Below are 19825 nucleotides of genomic sequence, written 5' to 3' on the forward strand. Positions count from 1 at the left end.
TCCAGCATCTGCAGTTCCTACTATCTCTGTAACTCATTTAAACCGGAAGTCACTTGAGGAGTTGTGTACAAGGCCCCTAACAGCAATCACACTGCAGGGTGGGGTATATAAGGGAAGAAATAACGAGAGCTTGTCAGAGAGGCACAGCAACAGACGTGAGAAATTTCAATCGAAATATCGACGGGAAACATAAGGTGGGCAAAGGTAGCCGAGGTAAGGAGTTCACAGTATGTTTTCAGCATAATGTCTGAGAATAACTTGTTCTGGAGCCAAGCAGGCACGAGGTCTTACTACAGTGGAATGGCGCAACGATACAGGATTAATGAATAATCTCAGTGAAGGCACCCCTAGGTAACAGTGATCATAACATAAATTTTGTTTGCGGTAGAAGAAAGTGAGTCCAAGACTAGTATTTAAATTTTAAAGTAAGGGCAATTATGAGGGAACAGATGCAGACCAGTTTGCAGTGAACTGGCAGGTTTAGCTAAAGAAAAGTTAGGAGATATGCAGTGGCAGATTTTGAAGGAAATATTTCAGAATATACAGAATAGATGCATTCCAATGAGCAAAATTCCAAGGGATGGACCAACCATTCACAACTGGAAATATTAAAAAACAATATCAAAGTAACTACCTAAAGACAGGTAGCAGGCCAGAAGATTGAACAGACGGAAGGAGAAAAACAACAAATGACAAAAAAAATTAGAGGGAAAGACGCGTCCAAAATTTTCTAAAAATATTTAAAGATGAAAAAGAAGTGGGCATCAGACCCATAGAAAGTGAGAGCGGGGAATTAATAATGGAAAATAAGGAATGATAGACAAATTGAACAGCTACATACCTCAGTCTTCACTACATTATATACAAGAAAAATCCCAGATGTGGCTATAAATCAGGATATAAAAGGGTGAAAGGAACTCCGGAAAAATCAGAATCACAAGAGAAGTGATATACTGAGTAAATTATTGGAGCTGCAGTTTGGTTAAGTGCTTGGGTCCTTTTTTTCTCATTTATTCACGGGATATGGTTGTCACGAGCCGGACTGGCATTTATTGCCTGTCCCTAATTGCCCTTGAGAAGGTGGTGGAGAGCTGCTGTCTTGAACCATTGCAGTTCACATACTGTGGGTTGACCCACAGTTCTGTTAGGGAGAGAATTCCAGGATTTTGACCCAGCCAGGAAGGAACGGCAATATATTTCCAAGTCAAGAATGAGTGGCTTGGAAGGGAACTTGCAGGTGGTGGTGATCCCAAGTATCTGTTGCCACTACTGCTTCTAAACAGTAGTGACATGGGATTTGGAAGGTGCTCTCTAAGGAGCCTCGGAGAATTTCTGCAAAATATCTTGTAAATGGTATAGACTGATGATATCGAGCATCGGTGACGGAGGGAGTGGATCCCTGTCTATGTGATGTCCATCATGTAGGCTGTGTTGTGCTGGAATGTCAAGTTTCTTGACTGTTGTTGTATGTGCACCTCTGCAGGCAAACAGGGAGCATTCCATCACACTCCGGACTTGTGACTTGTTGATGGCAGACCGTTTTGAGGAGTCAGGAAGTGAGTTCCTCACTGCTGGATTCCTAGAGTCTGACCTGCTCTTGTAGTCTGTATGTTCATGTGGCAAATCCATTTGAGTTTCTGTTTAAGCGTATCCCCCAGGTTATTGCTATTGGGGAATTCAGCGATGGAAATGCCACTGAATGTCAAGGAGCAGTGACTAGATTCTATGTTGTCGGAGATAGTTATTGACTGGCATTTGTGGGGCATGGACATTGTCCAGGCCTGGCTAGATTTGTACATGGAATGCTTCAGTATCTGAAGATTTACAAATAGAGGTGAATATTGTTGACCAATGGCAACACATCTCCATTTTTGACTTTATGATGAAGACAAAGCCATTGATGAAGCAGCTGAAGATGGGTGGCCCTAGGACAACGTCCTGAGGAACTCCTGCAGAGATGTCCTGTTGCCAAGATGAGATGATGCAGGATGGATGGTGCCTCTCACTGGAGTTTGGGGGGGGGGGGGGGGGGGGGGGGGGGGGATGGTAGAGGTATGACACTGATGGCAATTTAACAGGCCCAGGCAGCGGGCCGAGGAAGGGCTCGTTGTTCCTGACTGTCTGCCCCTCTTTGGCGGTTCTGCCCACGCTATCGCGTCCCTGGAGCAGCAGCACATGGTGCTCACCAGTACAGTCAAAGTTTTCCGTGATTAGTGGGCGCCATGGGGGCTGGAGAACATCATAAACCTGAACAATAACATTTAGATTTATTAAGCCTCTTCGTTTCTGTAGTATAAGTTCCCATTTTGCCTTTCGAGTTTGTGTTTGGTTTTGAGTTGGCGCTCCAGAAAGATGGTGTTTTATTTTACTTTCGTTTCAATTTTTTAACCCTCTGGAAGAGCCAAGGGAGCTTTTATTTTTAATCAAGAAATATTTATTCCACATTTTGACCCCTTGTTGCCCCTACCCCAAGAGTGGTTGGTGGCAGCAGAGTCAAGAAAAATAATATTTTGTTTGTCTATTTACTGTTTCTTTTTGGTTACTGGAGTTTCATTTTGGTTCAAAAGTTGGGGAAACTTTTACTTTTCCGTTTTAAAAAAATGATAGAGTGAGCTTTGCTCCCAAAAGTGTCTGGGGTGGGGGGAGTGTGCGGCGGCACTTGCTATTTTTGTTCATTCCTTTGAACAAAAAAGGTAGGATGTAGAGGAAGGAGCAGACCATTTAGGACCGAGAGGAGGGGGGAGAGGAGGAGGAATTTCTTCACTCTCCTAGCGGATGGAGAATCAGTGGGATTCTCCATTCCAGAGGGCTGTGGAGGCTCAGTTAATGAGTACATTCAACACAGAGATCAATAGATCTCTACATACTAAGAACATCGAGGGATAGTGGTAAGACCATAAGACACAGGAACAGAAGTGAGCTGTTTGGCCCACTGGGTCTGTTCTTTGAGATCATGGCTGATTTAATGATCCTCAGCTCCACTTTGCTGTCTTTTCTCCACAAGCCTCAACTTCCACATGGACTAAAAACTTGCTGCCTTGAACGTACTTAACAACTAAGTCTTGACTGTCCACTGCAGTCAAGAATTCCACCAATTTACTTCTCTGCAGGTAGTCATTTCTCCTCATCACTATCATATGATTCTGACATTATGCCCTCTGGTACCAGACCCTCCCACAAAGGGAAACAAATTTGCTGCATCTATCCCATCAGGCACCCCCAAAGAATCTTCTCTTCAGTAGGTCTCCTACCATTCTTCGATACTCCAATGAGTAGGTCCTTCTCCTGAATACCTGGTAACAACTTGGTGAACCTTTTCTAGACTGCGTCCAATGCCAGCGTGTCATTGCTTAGATAAGGGGTCCAAAACCAGTGTTCCAGCTGTGGTCGGACAAGTCTCTTATACAGTTTTAGCAAAATCTCCCGACTTTTATACTCCTTACCCTTTCAAGATCAACATTCCATTTGCCTTACCTATTACTCGCTGAACTCTATGCTAGTTTTTTTGTGGTTCATGCGTCTCTGTTCTGTAAATTTCTGCAGTGCTTCCCCCTTTAAATGGCAAATCAGCTTCTCCATTCTTCCTGTCAGAGTACATACCTTACATTTTCCCACATTATATTTCATCTGTCACATTTTTGCGCACTCATTTAACTTGTCTATATCCCTCTGTAGATCGTACCATCCTCACAACTTGCTTTCCCAATTCAGAGATAGTAGGAACTGCAGATGTTGGAGTCAGAGATAACACAGTATGGAACTAGAGGAACACAGCAGGCCAGGCAGCATCAGAGGAGCAGGAAAGTTGGCATTTCAGGTTGGGACCCTTATAGAATCCCTACAGTGTGGGCACAGGTCCTTCGGCCCAACAAGTCCACACCGACCCTCAGAGCATCCCACCCATCTCCCTAACCTACACATCCCTGTTCACTAGGGGCAATTTAGCATGGCCAATCCACCTAACCTGCACATTTTTGGATTGTGGGGGGAAACCAGAGCACCCAGAGGAAACCCATGCAGACACGGGGAGAATGTGCAAATTCCACACAGACAGACAGTCTTCCGAGGGTGGAACTGAACCCAGGTCCCTGGCACTGCGAGGCCGCAGCGCTAACCACTGAGCCACCGCGCCACCGACCCTTCTTCAGAAAAAGGGTCCCGGCCCAAAATGTCAACTTTCCTGCTCCTCTGACGTTGCCTGGCCTGTTGTGTTCCTCCAGCTCTACACCATGTTATCTCTTGCTTTCCCAACTATTTTAGTGTCACCTGCAAACTGGGTGATAGTACATTCACGTCTGTCATTAATATACGTTATAATTAATTGTGGCCGCTGCACTGATAGCGCAAGAAAATGATGTTAAAGACGAAGATCAGCCATGATCCCATTGAATGGCGGTGTGTTTTTGAAGGGCTGAATGGCATACTCCTGCTCCTATTTCTGATGTTCTCTGTCAAGGCTAATGTTACCCATCTGCAGTCACTTGTCCATGTCAAAGCCATCTGCTGCCAGTATCTGGGCTATCATGTCCCTGTTCACCAGTCTCCAGCATTACATGCCACCTGTAAGAGCAGGTTTTAACATCTGACCTGACTCCTTTAAGAAATAATCAGAGGACTGGAAAAGAAATACATCAAGAAGACAGTGACAAAGATACTTTGCATACAACGAGTGTACACATGACATACACGTTTAATTGCACCACTTAGACTAATTTAACAGCAAGTTGTCAAAACTACAAAGACATGATTTTGGGCTAACTGCATCTATCATTCTCTCAAAAAGGCCATCAAACTACCACCAAGTTATTTGCGAAAGAAATGTGGGGGTTCTTATTATGGTCAAATACCTGGGTTTACCACAGGTTAAATATTTACCAGCTCAAATCAGAATGGCAATAAAATTTGAGCTGGGTTACAGCACCTGGAAGGCAGAACTTGTGTGAAGCTTCTTCCTAAGACGGTCAAGAATGAGGTCCAACTCATTGAAGGTAAACATCATTTCAGAAGAAAACGAAGAGGTGGGGGGGAAGAGGAGGATTAAAACAAAATCACCAAGTGAAAATCTGATGATGTTGTGGGGAAAAAGTGTGGTTGCCCAGTTTGACAAGAATAGCAGAGCACAACATTACTGTACTGCAACAAAGCGACTTCTACTGCAGGGGAGATGGAACATAAAAGTAGGAAAGTCTTGCCTCTGCTCTCGGGACACTGGTGAGATTGCACCTGGAGTACCGCATACAATTGTGGTCTTACTTCAGGAGTGATATTCTAGCATTGGAAACAGCTCAGAAAAGATTTAATTGGATAATTTGTTGACGACGAGAGTGTCTTATGAGGAAAGGTTGAGCAGGCTGGGTATTTACAGATTGGAGCCTCAGAGGGATGATCTTATGAAACATAAGATGGTGAACGGACTTGGCTAGATAACTGATCTTTGATAGTGTCCTGTTGGAGGGAGGCTGGAATGGTTGGGGAGTGAGCACTGTTTCAAGATAAGGCATCTCTCATTTAAGATGAGGACAAGAAGTTACCTCAGAGGCAGCTTTTAAAATCATCTCCCACAGAGTGCAGTGGAGGCTATAACAAAGACAGAGTTACACTGATCAACAAGGGGGACAAGGGTTATACAGAAAGGCGGAAAGTGGAGTTTAAGCCACAGACAGGATCGTCATGATGAATACAAACTCAACAGGCTGAATGGCCTATCCCTGTTGCTTCTGATCTTATTCAGAATGTAATTAGCAGTGAAGCACATCATCATCAGGAATAATGTCAACTTTCACAGAGAATGTTTTTAGTGTCATGCCTTCACATAAATTGCTCCAGGAATTGCCGCAACTTATTATGTATGTTGATAGCACTTCAGAATGGCAGAAGCTTCGTAGATCCTGGACAGTCTCTAACAACATTAGAACAAAGGACTCTGAGTTGACAAAGACAGGGAAGGGCAAGGCCATGGAAGCAAGGCCATTTGTGACAATTGAGGCCTCTTCTGCAGTACTGTGGACAGTTCTGGTCGCCCTGCTATAGGAAGGATATTATTAAGTTAGAGAGCATTCAGAAACGATTTAGCAGGATGTTGCTGAGAATGGAGGGTTTGAGTTATAAAATAGACTGGGACTTCTTTCATTGGAGCGTAGGAGGTTCAGGGGTAACCTTATAGAGATTTATAAAATTAAGAGAGGCATAGATGAGGTGAATAGCAAAAGGCCTTTCCCTAGGGTGGGGGAATTCAAAACTAGGGGGCATATTTTTAAGGGGAGAGGACAAAGATTTAAAAAGAACGTGAGGGGCAACATTTTTTATTTACACAGAGTGGTTCGTTGTGGAATGAACTGCCAGAGGAAGTGATGGATGCAGGTACAGTTGCAACATTTAAAATTCATTTGGACAAAAACATGAATAGGAATGGTCTGGAATGTTATGGGCCAAATGCAGGCAAGTGGGATTAGTTTGGTTTGGGTACATGGCTGGCATGGACTGAAAGGTCTATTTCCATGCTGTATGACTGAGGATCCACGATTATTTGGCTGATCAACTCAGCAAGTGAACTCATTTTGCTAAAAGCAATTCTTGTGGTCAAACACACAGCAAGTTGATCAGAGAAACTCAGGTCCTGCGTCGCTGTGGGCACAGGGCAATACCAAACACATGATAAAAATAAACAAAGCCTTCACCAACATTTAATATGTAAGATGGATACAACTCATTAGTGCTAGCAAAACAGATTTTTGCAAATTATGAAACAATCTCATCATTCAATGTTCACACAGGTTCGTCACTGGCTAGACACCTAATCACACTGATAAGACTATTTCTCAGTCCCTCAAAGCCTCTGCTTAATACTTCTATTTTTTCATATATTCTGGGAATAAACTCACCAACAGCAGTCAAATCACACCATAACAATAACTTTACACAGTTTTTATTTCACAACTGATCGAAAGAATCAAACGCAAACACTGATGTTCAAAAACTTCATTCCAAGTACTTTTCCCATCAATTTGAGACATAAAGGAAGGAGATTAGATGAGGTCATTCTGCAGTGCTAGAGATACAACCAGATCAGTCTTTCACACTTAACAGTATTGATTTGAGGTACCCCAGCTCTCCAGACTGAGCTGTTATCAGGCCAGTCCTTACATCAACAGGGGACTAATTCCTCAGGCAGAGATTACAAGGAAGGGCCTACTATACGGCAGGAAGTGCAAAGCCAGGCGATCGTCCACACAACCACATACACACAAAGGCATGTCACCCCGGAGCACAAGGGAGAAAATAAAAACAGTTACACAAAACACACAGGCTCACAAACAACATTTAAAAGAAACTGGTTAGTAAAAGACATCAAGAATGATCTACTTCCAGGTCAAATGCTGAAAAGTTGCAGAAGGCCACGAGAAGCTGCAGCAGCTTGCAGGCCCAGGCTGCCGGCACCATATATGTCAGCCACCTTCTGGAGAGGGACAGGAAGATGGAACAGACACACTCCATAACCAGGGCCTCCCTTTTCCTCAACACCTCATCCCAATCCTCACTTCCCTGCTCCCATCAGCTCCTCACCTTGTACTCTCAACCCGTCATCCCAACTCTCTAACCTTCAATCCCTCAGCCTCTGTTTCCAATCCTCACCCCTCCTCCCCTCAGCTTCCAATCTCAATCCCTCATTCCCTCCTTCCAATCCTCAAGTCCTTCCACTCTCAAACCTCTCCAACCCTTCACCTCTAACCTTCAACCCTTCACCCCCTTTCACTCCCGTCCTTCAATCCCTCTCTCCCTCCAGTCCTTCAATCCCCTCTCCCTCCCACCCTCACACCTGCCTCCCTCCAACCCTCACTCCCCACTCCAGGCCTTTCCTCCCCTTCCTCACCTGCTGATCGATGTCTCCCACCGCGAAGAACTTCACCTCCTTAAACAGGTCCGGGGTGACCGCCGGCTCCTCACTGCGCGGTATCTCCGACATGTCGGTGAGTGAGCCGGGGCTGCTGGTGCTGATGCCTGAGTACGGGTTACTCCCCTGACCCCTTCCCCTGTCTCTATCCCCGGAGACCCCACTCGATACATTCAGCAGCCCGCGCCTGCGCACCTCTCCTCCCCTCCCTGCCAGGGAACCCCCCAGCAGAACAATCCTAAAACAGCGAGGGGGGAATTCCCTAATCTATTTGAAATCACCCTGCACTCAAACCCGATCTCCATCCTTAAGCACAAATTTTGTAGATTATATGTCCTAATAACTCATCTACAAGAGCTCTTTTGTTCTTTACTTGTCTTTATTTTTCTGATAACTTAGGCATCTCCGTTCTATGGACCCCTCTCTGAAGTGATGGTCGGGTCCGCGTTCCAATGGGCGGGGCCTGGGTGGAACGCGGAGCGCGCGCGGTTTCCAGGCGGCGATTGTTACAAATAACGCGGGAAATGTTGCCACTTTGCAAACATTGAGCTCCCTGGTCTCTGACTCACTGCAGGCTGAGGCATTATCTGTAAATGTGCCTGACACCCAGTGACCAACACAAGGATCACGCTGACTAAAAAAAACTAAAATGATAATACGTACCCCCAATCAAAATAAGATGAGCGCAACATTATCTGGCCTCTGGAATCCCAAGCAAAGAGTTTGACTGCTTCCTTAGTCTGGCAGTTTCTGACAGAGACAGGGAGAGGGAAATATTTCCCCAGAGTAATTCTTTTTTCCCAATTCCTAAAGGGTTTTCAGGTTATTTGAAAACGCAACGGTTTTTTTTCAAGTTATGGTATATGCTTCTTGCAGTTGATTTCAAAATATTCATTTCATTTTTCTAAAAGTATTTTCATTCACGTGCGGTTTAATTAGTTTACGTTATTGTTTACAACATAAGTATACGCTGGGAAAAAGTGGGCAGAGTTGTGCTTCTACAAACTGTCAGTGTTTTGTGATAACATTTTAAGACTCCAAAAAAGTTTAAAATACCGAGTGTGGAGAAAAGTGAATGTCTGTTTCAGAATTTTAAATCTGTTTGTCTGTCCACAGATGCTGTCAGACCTATGGAGTTTCTCCAGCACTTCCCGTTTGTATGAAAATTCGGCATTTCTGCTATTTAAGACTAACTACCAAATGTCATATCCAGGTGAGGAGGGATGGGATGACTTTCTTGTTTATTATTACTCCTCCAGTAACAGGGCAATCACAAATCTGTAAAGCAGGACTTACCAGTCCTGTGTATGGACTTCCATAACAAGGTGTAGAGCTGGATGAACACAGCAGGCCAAGCAGCATCAGAGGAGCAGGAAGGCTGACGTTTTGGGCCTAGACCCTTCTTCAGAAATTTGCTTGCCTGTTTAAGGAATTAGCCAGGTAATTTTTCTTTGAGGTTTTAATAAGGTAAAGTTTATTCTGAAACCAACCTAAGTAAACACTAGAATAGGCCACTTGGCTTCTTGAACCTCCTCCACCATCCAATAAGATTACAGCTGAACTCATGACTGCACAATCCCTTCCAGCCCCTTTCTCATCAAGAATCTATCTGCCTCAACATTAAAAAATATTCAAGGACTTTGTAAGCAATGCCTTTTGTGGAACATACATCCAAGACTCATCACTGGGTGGCATGGTGGCTCAGTGGTTACCATTCCTGCCTCACAGCACCAGGGATCTGGATTCGATACCTATCTTGGGCGATTGTGTGGAGTTTGCAGATGGGTTTCCTGCGAGTGCTTCAGTTTCCTTCCACAGTCCAAAGATGTGCAGGGGGAGGTGATGACCTAGTGGCATTATCGCTAGACTGTTAATCCAGAGACCCAGATAACGTTCTGGAGACCCAGGTTCGAATTTTGCCATGGCAGATGGTGGAATTTGAATTCAATGAAATATCTGGAATTAAGAATCTAATGACGAATCCATTGATTGTCGGAAAAACCCATCTGGTTCACTAATGCCCTTTAGGGAAGGAAACTGCCATCCTTACTTGGTCTGGACTACATGTGACTGCAGACCCACAGCAATGTGGTTGACTCATAACTTTCCTGTGGGCAATTAGGGATGGGCAATAAATGCTGCCTGGTCAGTGACACCCTCATCCCGTTAATTAAAAAAAACGGTTGTATGGATTGGCTGTGGCAAATGCAGGTTCTGGTTGGGATATCCTTCGGAGGGTTGGTGGGGACCCAATGGGCCGAATGGCCTGCTTCCACACTGTGTAGAGATTCTATGACTCTCACTCCTGTTGGGAAGAAAATTATCATCTTTGCTTAAAATGGGTAACTCCTCATTTTTCAGTGATGAATATTTCTAGATTCTTCCACAAGAGGAAGCATCTTTTCTACAACCACATTACCATAAGAAATAGGAACAGGAGTAGGCCATTCAGTCCCTCGATCCTGATCCACCAATCAATAGAATCAAGGCTGATCAAAAAATCCTCACATCCACTTTCCTGCCTCTTCCCTATATGCCTTGATTTCTCTATTTAATTAAGAATCTATCTATCTCAGCTTTAAATATACACAAAGACTGCCCCCACAGCTCTCTGCAGTAAGGAGTTCCAAAGACTCTCTCAACCCTCTGAGAGAAGAATGTCCTCCTCATCTCAGTCCTAATTTTGCACCCCTTCATTCTGAGACAATGCCATCTGGTTCTAGACTCCCCTATGAGGGAAACATCCTCTCAGCATTTATATTGTCAAATCCCTTAAGAATCCAATATGTTTCAATGAGATCACCTGTCAATCTTCTAATCTGCATGGGGTAGAGCCCCAACCTCTTTCACCTTTGCTCATCATACAATCCCTCCATACCAGGGATCATTCTAGTGAACCTTCTCTGAGCTGCCTCCAATGAAATGATATCCTTCCTTAAATAAGGAGACCAACTCTGCTCACGGTTTTCCCAAATGTGGTCTCACCAGCACCCTGTATGGTTGCAGTAAGACTTCCCCACTCTTGTACTCCAATACCCTTGAAGTAAGGGCCAACATTCCATTGGCCTTCCTGATTACCTGCTGTACCTTGTGTGCTAGCTTTCTGTGTTTTGTGCACAAGTCCCCCCGCAAGTCCCTTAGGATCTTCTATGTTTTAATCAAGGTGTCACTTATTAACAAAACTCCAATGTATATGAAACAGCTGCACAGATGCCGGTATCCCATCACCAAGTCACCCTTTATTTACTTGTGCACAATACACTGGCTATGGCCGGCCAACTTGGAGTCAATCCCCTGAACTGAGGAGATTCTAAATCCCCTAGTTATATTAGTCAGCCAGGGCTTCCTGATTAGCCCAATCAAGGATCTCGTAGTCAACAAGATCCAACTGGTCCCAATCACTACAATATACAAGAAACCCAAAGAACTGTAGATGCTGGAAATCAGAATCCAAAACAGAAATTGCTGGGAAAACTCAGCAGGTCTGGCATCATCTGTGGAGCGAAAGCGAAGTTAACGTTTTGGGTCCAGTGACTCTTCTTCAAAACATCTAGTGGATACAAGGTTTAGCCTGCAAAGTAACGTGACCAGTTGATCCAACATGTGCACTCAAATTTTATACACATAATCGCAGATCAAAAGTAGTTCTTGGTAAATTTGACCCAGTCAGAGAAATAAGAAACAGTCCAGCTGGTAGTTTGATCAACTGTAGAATTTTAAATGCTTTTGGTTCCTGAGCCATTCAATGTTTTAAGATGTAGATAGAATATCCCTTTCCCTTCTGGGAACATCGCTGTCAAAATTCAGTGTAGAATTTTCTGCCCACTTGCAGGGAGGTCGACCCAGTTTACAACTCAACAGAAGCTTAGCTGTGCGACTGAAATGGGGGCAGAGGGGGAGAACAGCTTTTGCTCAGTCCTGCCAGTAACATCTGCCACCCAAGTCCAAATACACATACATGCATACGTAAAAACTTGTTTCTTCACCCGACTTCCATATAAATGCCATCAATGGGGAGGTAGTGGTATTATGGCAACTGCTCAGTCCCCGGCCGTGCACTCAGATCCTGTGCGGACCAACTGACTGAGGTATTCACTGACATCTTCAACATCTCCCTCCTACAAGCCACAGTCCTCTCCTGCTTCAAGAAGACCACTATCATCCCCTTACCTAAGAAAGCACATGTAACGTGCCTTAATGCCTACCGCCCAGTGGCTCTGACCTCAATAATCACGAAGTGCTTCGAGAGGCTGGTCATGGCCCACATCAACTCCAGTCTCCCAACCTGCCTCAATCCCCTGCAGTTTGCCTACCATCGTAACAGGTCCACTGCAGATGCCATTTCTGTATCCCCACACTCATCCCTGGAATATCTGGACAACAAGGACGCCTACATCAGACTCCTGCTCATCGACTACAGGTCCGCCTTCAACACCATTATCCCCTCCGGACTGATCTCAAAACTTCAAGACCTAGGTCTCAGTTCTGCCCTCTGCAACTGGATCCTCAGCTTCGTGACCCTCAGACCGCAATCAGTGAAGATAGACAACTGCATCTCTTCCAGGATAACCCTCAACACTGGAGCCTCCCAAGGTTGCGTTCTCACCCCTCTACTGTATTCCCTGTACACCCATGACTGTGTAGCCAAATTCTGAATAAACACCATCTACAAGTTTGCTGACGACACCACCATGGAAGGACAGATATCAAACAACGATGAGTCAGAATGTGGAAGAAAGATAGAGGGCTTGGTGTCGTGGTGCAATGATAACAATCTCTCTCTCAATGTTGGCAAAACTAAAGAATTGATCATTTCTTTCAGAAAGAACGGAGGAGAACACGCACCCCCTCACCCACCCATTTACATCAACAGAGCAGAGGTTGAGAGGGTCGAGAGCGTCAAGTTGCTAGGAGTGACGATAACGGAAAATCTATCCTCTACTTCCCACGTCAAGAAGGCACAACAACGCCTCTTCTTCCTCAGGCGGCTCAGGAAATTCAGCATGTCCATAAGGTCCTTCACCGACTTCTACAGATGCACCATTGAAAGCATACTGTCCGGGTGCATAACAGCCTGGTATAGCAACTGCTCTGCCCAGGACCGTAAGAAACTACAGAAGGTGGTGTGCACAGCCCAGACCATCACGAAGCCAATCTCCTATCCATGGACTTAATTTACACTTACCGCAGAAAGGCTGCCAACATCATCAAAGACCCTCCCACCCCAGTAATGCTCTCCTACAACCTCTTCTGTCAGGCAGAAGATACAGAAGCTTGACCACACGCACCAACAGGCTCAAGAACAGCTTCTTCCCTGCTGTTATTAGGCCGATAAATGGACTCTCTAACTTCAAATAATGTTGAACTTGCTTCGCACACTCCTGTGCAGTGTCACCTGTATGCTTTGCTCTATCCAAGCACCCTGTGATCTGGATGTTCTTCTTTACTATGATCTGCTGTACTGCTCACAAGCAAAGCTTCTCACTGTACTTAGGTATGCGTGACAATAAATCAAATCAATCAGTCATTCTCTGCCCAAGACCACAAGAAACTACAGAGTCATGAATACAGCCCAGTCCATCATGCACACCAGCCCCTGCTCCTCTGATGCTGCTTGGCCTGCTGTGTTCATCCAGCTCTACACCTCTCTCTTCCATCCGTTGACTCCATCTAAACTTCCCACTGTTGTGGGAAAGCAACCAACATAATCACAGACCCCTCCAACCCCTTCCATCGGGTAGAAGACAGAAAAGTTTGAATACACTTACGAATGGATTCAAGAACAGCTTCTTCCCCACTGTAATCAGATTTTTGAATGGACCTCTCGAATGTTAATTCTGATCTCTCTCTCTCTCTGTCTCTCTGCACCTTCTCTGTGGCCATAACACTGCATTCTGCACTCTGTTCTGCAATCCTGATGCACTTTGTATGGTACGAGCTCCCTGTATAGCATGCAAAACAACTGAATCTAGGTACATGTGACAATAATAAATCAAACTCAAATTATTAACCCAGAGGCCCAGCTAATGTTATTAGTCACCCCATTCAAATCCTGCTATGCCAGATGATGGAATTTGTATTCAATTTTTAAAAAACAAACTGGAATTATGATGACTGTGAAACCATTGCCAATTGTCAGGAAAAACCCACCTCATTCACTGATGTCCTTACCTGGTCTGGCCTTCCTGGGACTCCAGACCCACAGCAACGTGGTTGACGCTTACTTGCCCTCTGGACAATAAATGCTGACCTAGCCAGTGATGCCCACATTATGTAAATGAATAAAACAAAATTCACAAATCTATAAATTAATTAGCTTGTATCCATACATGGCTTTTTAGCCACAGTTTCATGTCCTAATGCCTTTGTAGATTTTTTTTAAATTTTAACGGTCATTATGTGAACCAGATGGGTTTTTCCAGACAATCATTTCATTACCATTATTGGACTCTTAATTCTAGATTTGTTTTTTTCAAATTTGAATTCAAATTTTATCATCTATCATGACAGGATTTGGACCTGGGCCCTGAGGTCATTATTTGGGTCTTTGGATTGATCATCCTGTGAGAATACCACTAGGCCATTGCCTCCCCATACACCACAGAACAGACCCTTTGGCCCCTTGAATCTGTACTGACATAATTACCACTAGAGGTGCACTAATCCCAATTTCCTGCACTTTTCCGATATCCTTGAATGTTGTGAAATTTCAAGTGCTCATCCAAATATTTTTTAAAGGTTTTAAGGTTTATGGCCTCCACTACCCTCCGAAGCAGTGCATTCAGATTCCCACCACCAGCTGCTGACTAAAAAGGTTTTTTTCCCAAATCCCCTCTAAATTTCCTGCCCCTTGCCCTAAAACTATGCCCTTTTTTATTGACCCCTCAACTAAGGGGAACAGCTGCTCCCTATTCACCCTGTCCATACCCCTCATAATCTTATACATCTCAATCATGTTCACCCTCAGTCTTCGCTGCTCTAAAGAAAAGAATCCAAGCCTTTCTAGTCTCTCCTTGTAGCTCAATTTCTCCATTTTCTCCATCCCAGGCAACATCCTGGTGAACCTCCTTTGTAACCCCTCCAGTGCTATCACATCCTTCCTGTAGTGAGGTGACCAGAACTGCACACAGTTCTCCAGCTGTGGCCTGACCAACACTCTGTACAACTCCAACATTACCTCCTTGCTCTTACACTCTATGCCACAACTGATGAAAGCAAGTGTCCCATGTACCTTCTTACCTATGCTATTCACATGCTCTGTCCACTTCAGGGATCTGTGAATAATTACCCCAAGATCTCTCTGTTACTCTAAGCTACCCATTGTTCTGCTAGTCATTAAGTAGTCTCTTATCTTGCTTCTTATTCCAAAGTGCATCACCGCGCACGTATCAGGGTCAAACACCATTTGCCACTGGTCTGCCCTTCTGACCAACCTATCCATATCTTCCTGTAACCTAGAACCATTTTCTTCACTATTAACCACATGACCAATCTTGGTGTCATCTGCAAATTTGCTTAACATTTCCCCCACATGTTCATGTATATCATTTATGTATATAACGAGCAATAAGGGTCCCAGTCCTGACCCTTACGTACACCACCAGACACCGGCCTCCAGTCATACAAACAGCCTCTGTGTCCTATTGCTAAACCAGTTTCTGATCCATCTCACCAAGTTTCCCTGAATTCCCTGAGCTTTAACCTTCCGTGTACTTTGAACTCTATTTTTGATAAGATAGGATGGAAGATGTTTACATCTCCCCAGTGGTTTTTATAGACCCCCATTTCTCCATGCAATGGAATGTGCCTTACAGAACGGTGCAAAGTGGCATCACTTTTCATTTGAGACAGTACATGCCCCTTTGCTTTCATGAACTATCGTTTTGCAGCTGAAATTACCTTTATTTCAATTATCCAAACTGTGAATCCAGCCAATGAAATTTGAAAGTTAATGTTTGATACAGCATGTCTTCATGTAATCAGGTTTGTGGTCAACACATTGCTTGTCACAGAGACTCAAGATTGCAACTCTTATTGTTTCCTTTTCCAACACACCTGTATGGATGGATTTATACTATAAAGAAACACATAAATATACCTAAAAAGAGATTTGCAAAGCAATGTGGAAGGACCAGGGGAATGAAATTTATTAGATAGTTCCTCTAAAAGCTAGTACAGATATAAGGGGGCCGAAGAATGTCATGTGCTGTACAGTTTGACTAAATATATGCCAGCTTAATGAGTTGTTCATTTGCTTGTCTTTTGTGAAGCTGCTTTAATCAGTAATATGAAAATCGTTAAAATCTGAAGTTGTCATTGAAAAGCGGACGTCTGAAATAAACACAGGAAATGCTATAAAATAAAAGTCAGCCCAACGGGCATCGTCTGAGAGAAAGTGTTAATGTTTCAGGTTAATAACCTTTCATCAGAAAAGTTAGCGAGGTAAGGGTTTGGATTTGGGGCGAGTCGGAGAAGGAGAAAAAAGGAGGGTCTTTGATAGGGTGGGAGCGATTGTAAATCAGAAGCATTAACCTTACAGAGGCCTGTGGAATTGGCAGTGGGACAAGAAAAGACGTAAGAAAATAAAAGTGAAAATAAGAGAAAAACTGGAGCAAGCAAAGTGGTTAGCACTGCTGCCTCACAGCACCAGGGACCTGAGTTCAATTCCAGCCTTGGGAACTGAGTGTGTGGAGTTTGCATGTTCTTCCTGTGTTTTTGTGGGTTTCTTCCAACAGTCTATGTGAAATTACCCATAATGTCCAGGGATGTGCAGGTTAGGTTGGATTAGCCATGAGAAATGCTGGATTTATAGATGTGGGGGGCTAGGATATGGGTCTGAGTGGGATGCCCTTTAGAGGAACACTGTGAATGCAATGGGCCAAATGTATCTATGATCCTACAAAAGAAAGGAGATGAAATGGAAGTGGAGTCTCTGGTTTGAATGAAGGAAATTGAGTCACAAATGCTGGAACATACCAAGTTGAAATGTGAGGCATATTCTTGAATGTTACATTGATCATCACTGGAACCGGTTCAGCGTGAGTGCTAAGTGGGGAATCAAACTGTGAGGACATTGAAATTTAGTGTCTTACTTGTGAACCAATCGGTGTTGAATTGCAAAGGAGCCACTGGATCTTCATTTGTCTCTCCAATGTAGAAGGCGCCACATTGTGAGCTGAAAATACAGTAAGTTTCTGGACTCAAAACATTAACCCTGTTTTTCAGACGTTAAGCTAACTGGCCTATAGTTTACCTGTCTCCTTCACCTTTTAAGTAAAGATATTATATTACCCATTTTTTGAATTCTGTGGGATTTTTCCAGAATCTAAGGATTCTTAGATGGCAACAAATCTTTTTTTATTCTTTTGTGGGATGTGGGTGTTGCTGGCTGGCCAGCATTTTTTTTATGGCCCTTCCCAGTTGTCCTTGAGAAGGTGATGGTGACCTGACAATGTGATGTGCGTTGGTTTCAGGGAGTCAAGGGATGAATTACTTGCTGCAGTATTCCTAGCATCTGAGCTGCTGTTGTCGCCACTGTATTTATATGGTGAGTCCTCTTGAGTTTCTGGTCAATGGAAACCCCCAGAATGTTGATAGTGGGGGTTTTCAGTGATGGTAACACCATCGAATGTCAAGAGGCAATGGTTAGATTGTCTTTTATTGTTGATGGTCATAGCCTGGCATTTGTGTGGTGCAAATGTTACTTGCCACTTTTCAGCCCAAGCCGAAATATCATTCAGGTCTTGTTGCATTTGAACACGGATTGCTTTAGTAACTGAGGAGTCACAAATGGTGCTGAACATTGTGCAATCATCGGTGACCATCCCCACTTCTGACCTTATGGAAGGAAGAGCCATTGCTGAAGCAGCCAAAGGTGGTTGAGCCTAGACACTACCCTGAGGAACTCGTGCAGAGATGTGCTGGAGCTGAGATAACTGACCACCAACAACCACGACCATCTTCCTATGGGCCAGGTATGACTCCACGCAGCGGAGGGTTTGCCCCTGATGCCCATTGATTGCAGTTCTGCCAGGGCTTCTTGATGCCATACTTTGTTGAATGCAGCCTTGATGTCAAGGGCTGTCACCCTCACCTCACCTCTGGTATTCAGCTCTTTTATCCATGTGTGACCCAAGGCTGTAATGAGGTCAGGAGCTGAGAGGCCCTGGTGAAACCCAAACTGGGCGTCACTGAGCAGGTTATTGCTGAGCAGGTACTGCTTGATTGGGCACCTTCCACCACTTTACTGTTTGTGGAGCACAAGTGTTGCTTAAAAGACTGGTTCCCAAACCCAGGTCCCCAGTTCATTACCATTCCAGTTATCCCCAAACAGTTCAGCTTCTGGGTGAAAAGGTAGGAACCGGATCCCCTTCTTTATTCAACCCTGCTTTGTTTGGTTACAACAAGCTTAATTTAAAAAGTATCCCATCCCTTGTGGATGCCGTTTCTAGCCCAAATATATTTATGTTTTAAAGGGTGGTAATTTAACGTGGGTTTCTTGAGTTAACAAAAGGGTGAGTTTATTAGCTTCTAAAAGAAAAAATGAAAATAAAATGCAACACACACACTCACACAGATTACAATGAGAAGTGAAACGAAAATATAAAAGTTTTTGGCTTGTCCATGCCGCATGGACTGTGAAATGTTGCAGCCATTGAAGTGAGTGATTCTGGGTCGCGTTGACTTTAGCAGATGAGCAGTTGTTTGGAGATTCTTGGCTCTACAGGCACCTGAAAGATGTTGTCCAGTTTTCTTCAGCAGTGGTTTTGCTGACTTGACTAGTTTTCAGCAATCAGAGAGAAAGAGAGAGAGAGGCTGTACTGTTTTTCACCTGCACACGCTGGATACCTAGTGGAAGTTCTCAGCTGTGCCCCTTTGCAGCACACTTTCACAGTGTGGATCTCAAACCCCAAGCGAGTATGTTAACCCTCTAGCACACAGGAACCAGGGGTTCCAGTGTTTCGTGTATTTCCGAAAAGCGTAAAATGCAAACATATTTTTCACCCTGAACTGACTTCCTTTCAGCTTATATCATTTTCCACAGTGTGGACACAACCGACAGGGGATGGTTTTTCTACTGAAAGGGAGTAAATCAACCCTTCATTAGCATCGTAGCTGCACAAGATCATAATTCAGTTTTTATTTTAAATGGCAATTCTCCCTTTGAACTGTTACCATCTGTCGTTCCCTTGACACATTTTAGGTGTGACATTCTATACTCCCTGTAAAGACTTAGTGTAATCCACATGGAGATATTCCAGACAACCAGTGTATTTATACTTTCAGCCATCTTTTGTCTTGTATATCCTTCTTTAAAAAAAACTCACATTGAACTTAAAAGGTTCACCACATCCGTAAGTAATTCACAGTTATGAGGCATTGTCATGACAGGCAATATCCAATCTGTTGTGAAAAAGATGTGTCCGCTTATGAGATGTTCTATAACTAAGGATCACTGTTTACAAATAAGGCATCTCCCATTTGAGATGACATGAGGAGAAATGTTTTCTTGAAGTGGGTTGAGAGTCTTTGGAACTCACTTTCTGAAAGGCGGTGGAAGCAGAAAGTTTAAATATTTTTAATCCAGACATAGATTCATTCAGTGTTAAGCAAGATGGTGATAGGGTTATATTGTGGAATAATCAGATCAGCAATGATCTTATTGAATGGTGAAGTAGCCTCGAACGGTTGAGCAGCCTAATTTATGTGCCTGTACTTACCTCTTGATATCATGTGGAATGATTCAAATTAGCTGAAGACTGGCATCAATGATGCTGGGAACCTCGGGGAGAGGCTGAGATGGATCATCCACTGGCACTTTTGGATGAAGGTGGTCACGAATTTTCAGCCTTGTTTTTTAGCTTGAGGTACAGGGCAGCCCCATTGTTGAGAATGAGGATATTTGCAGAGCATACTCCTCCTCCTCCAGCTAGT

At 43.9% G+C, this 19825-nt stretch overlaps 1 protein-coding gene across 1 annotated transcript in view; it reads right to left on the reverse strand.

Moving 5' to 3' along the window:
• The window catches only part of paxip1 (PAX interacting (with transcription-activation domain) protein 1), a 97729-nt gene extending 89663 nt beyond the window's left edge, over positions 1-8066 (reverse strand). Inside the window, exon 1 of the mRNA XM_020516200.2 lies at positions 7871-8066. Within this exon, the coding sequence (XP_020371789.2) occupies positions 7871-7963 (93 nt within the window). The 5' untranslated portion in view covers positions 7964-8066. The remainder of the gene's footprint in view (positions 1-7870) is intronic.
• Positions 8067-19825: the final 11759 nt, after the last annotated feature.

This window comes from Rhincodon typus, chromosome 2, assembly GCF_021869965.1.
Source record: "Rhincodon typus isolate 14 chromosome 2, sRhiTyp1.1, whole genome shotgun sequence".
Taxonomy (NCBI): Eukaryota; Metazoa; Chordata; class Chondrichthyes; order Orectolobiformes; family Rhincodontidae; genus Rhincodon; species Rhincodon typus.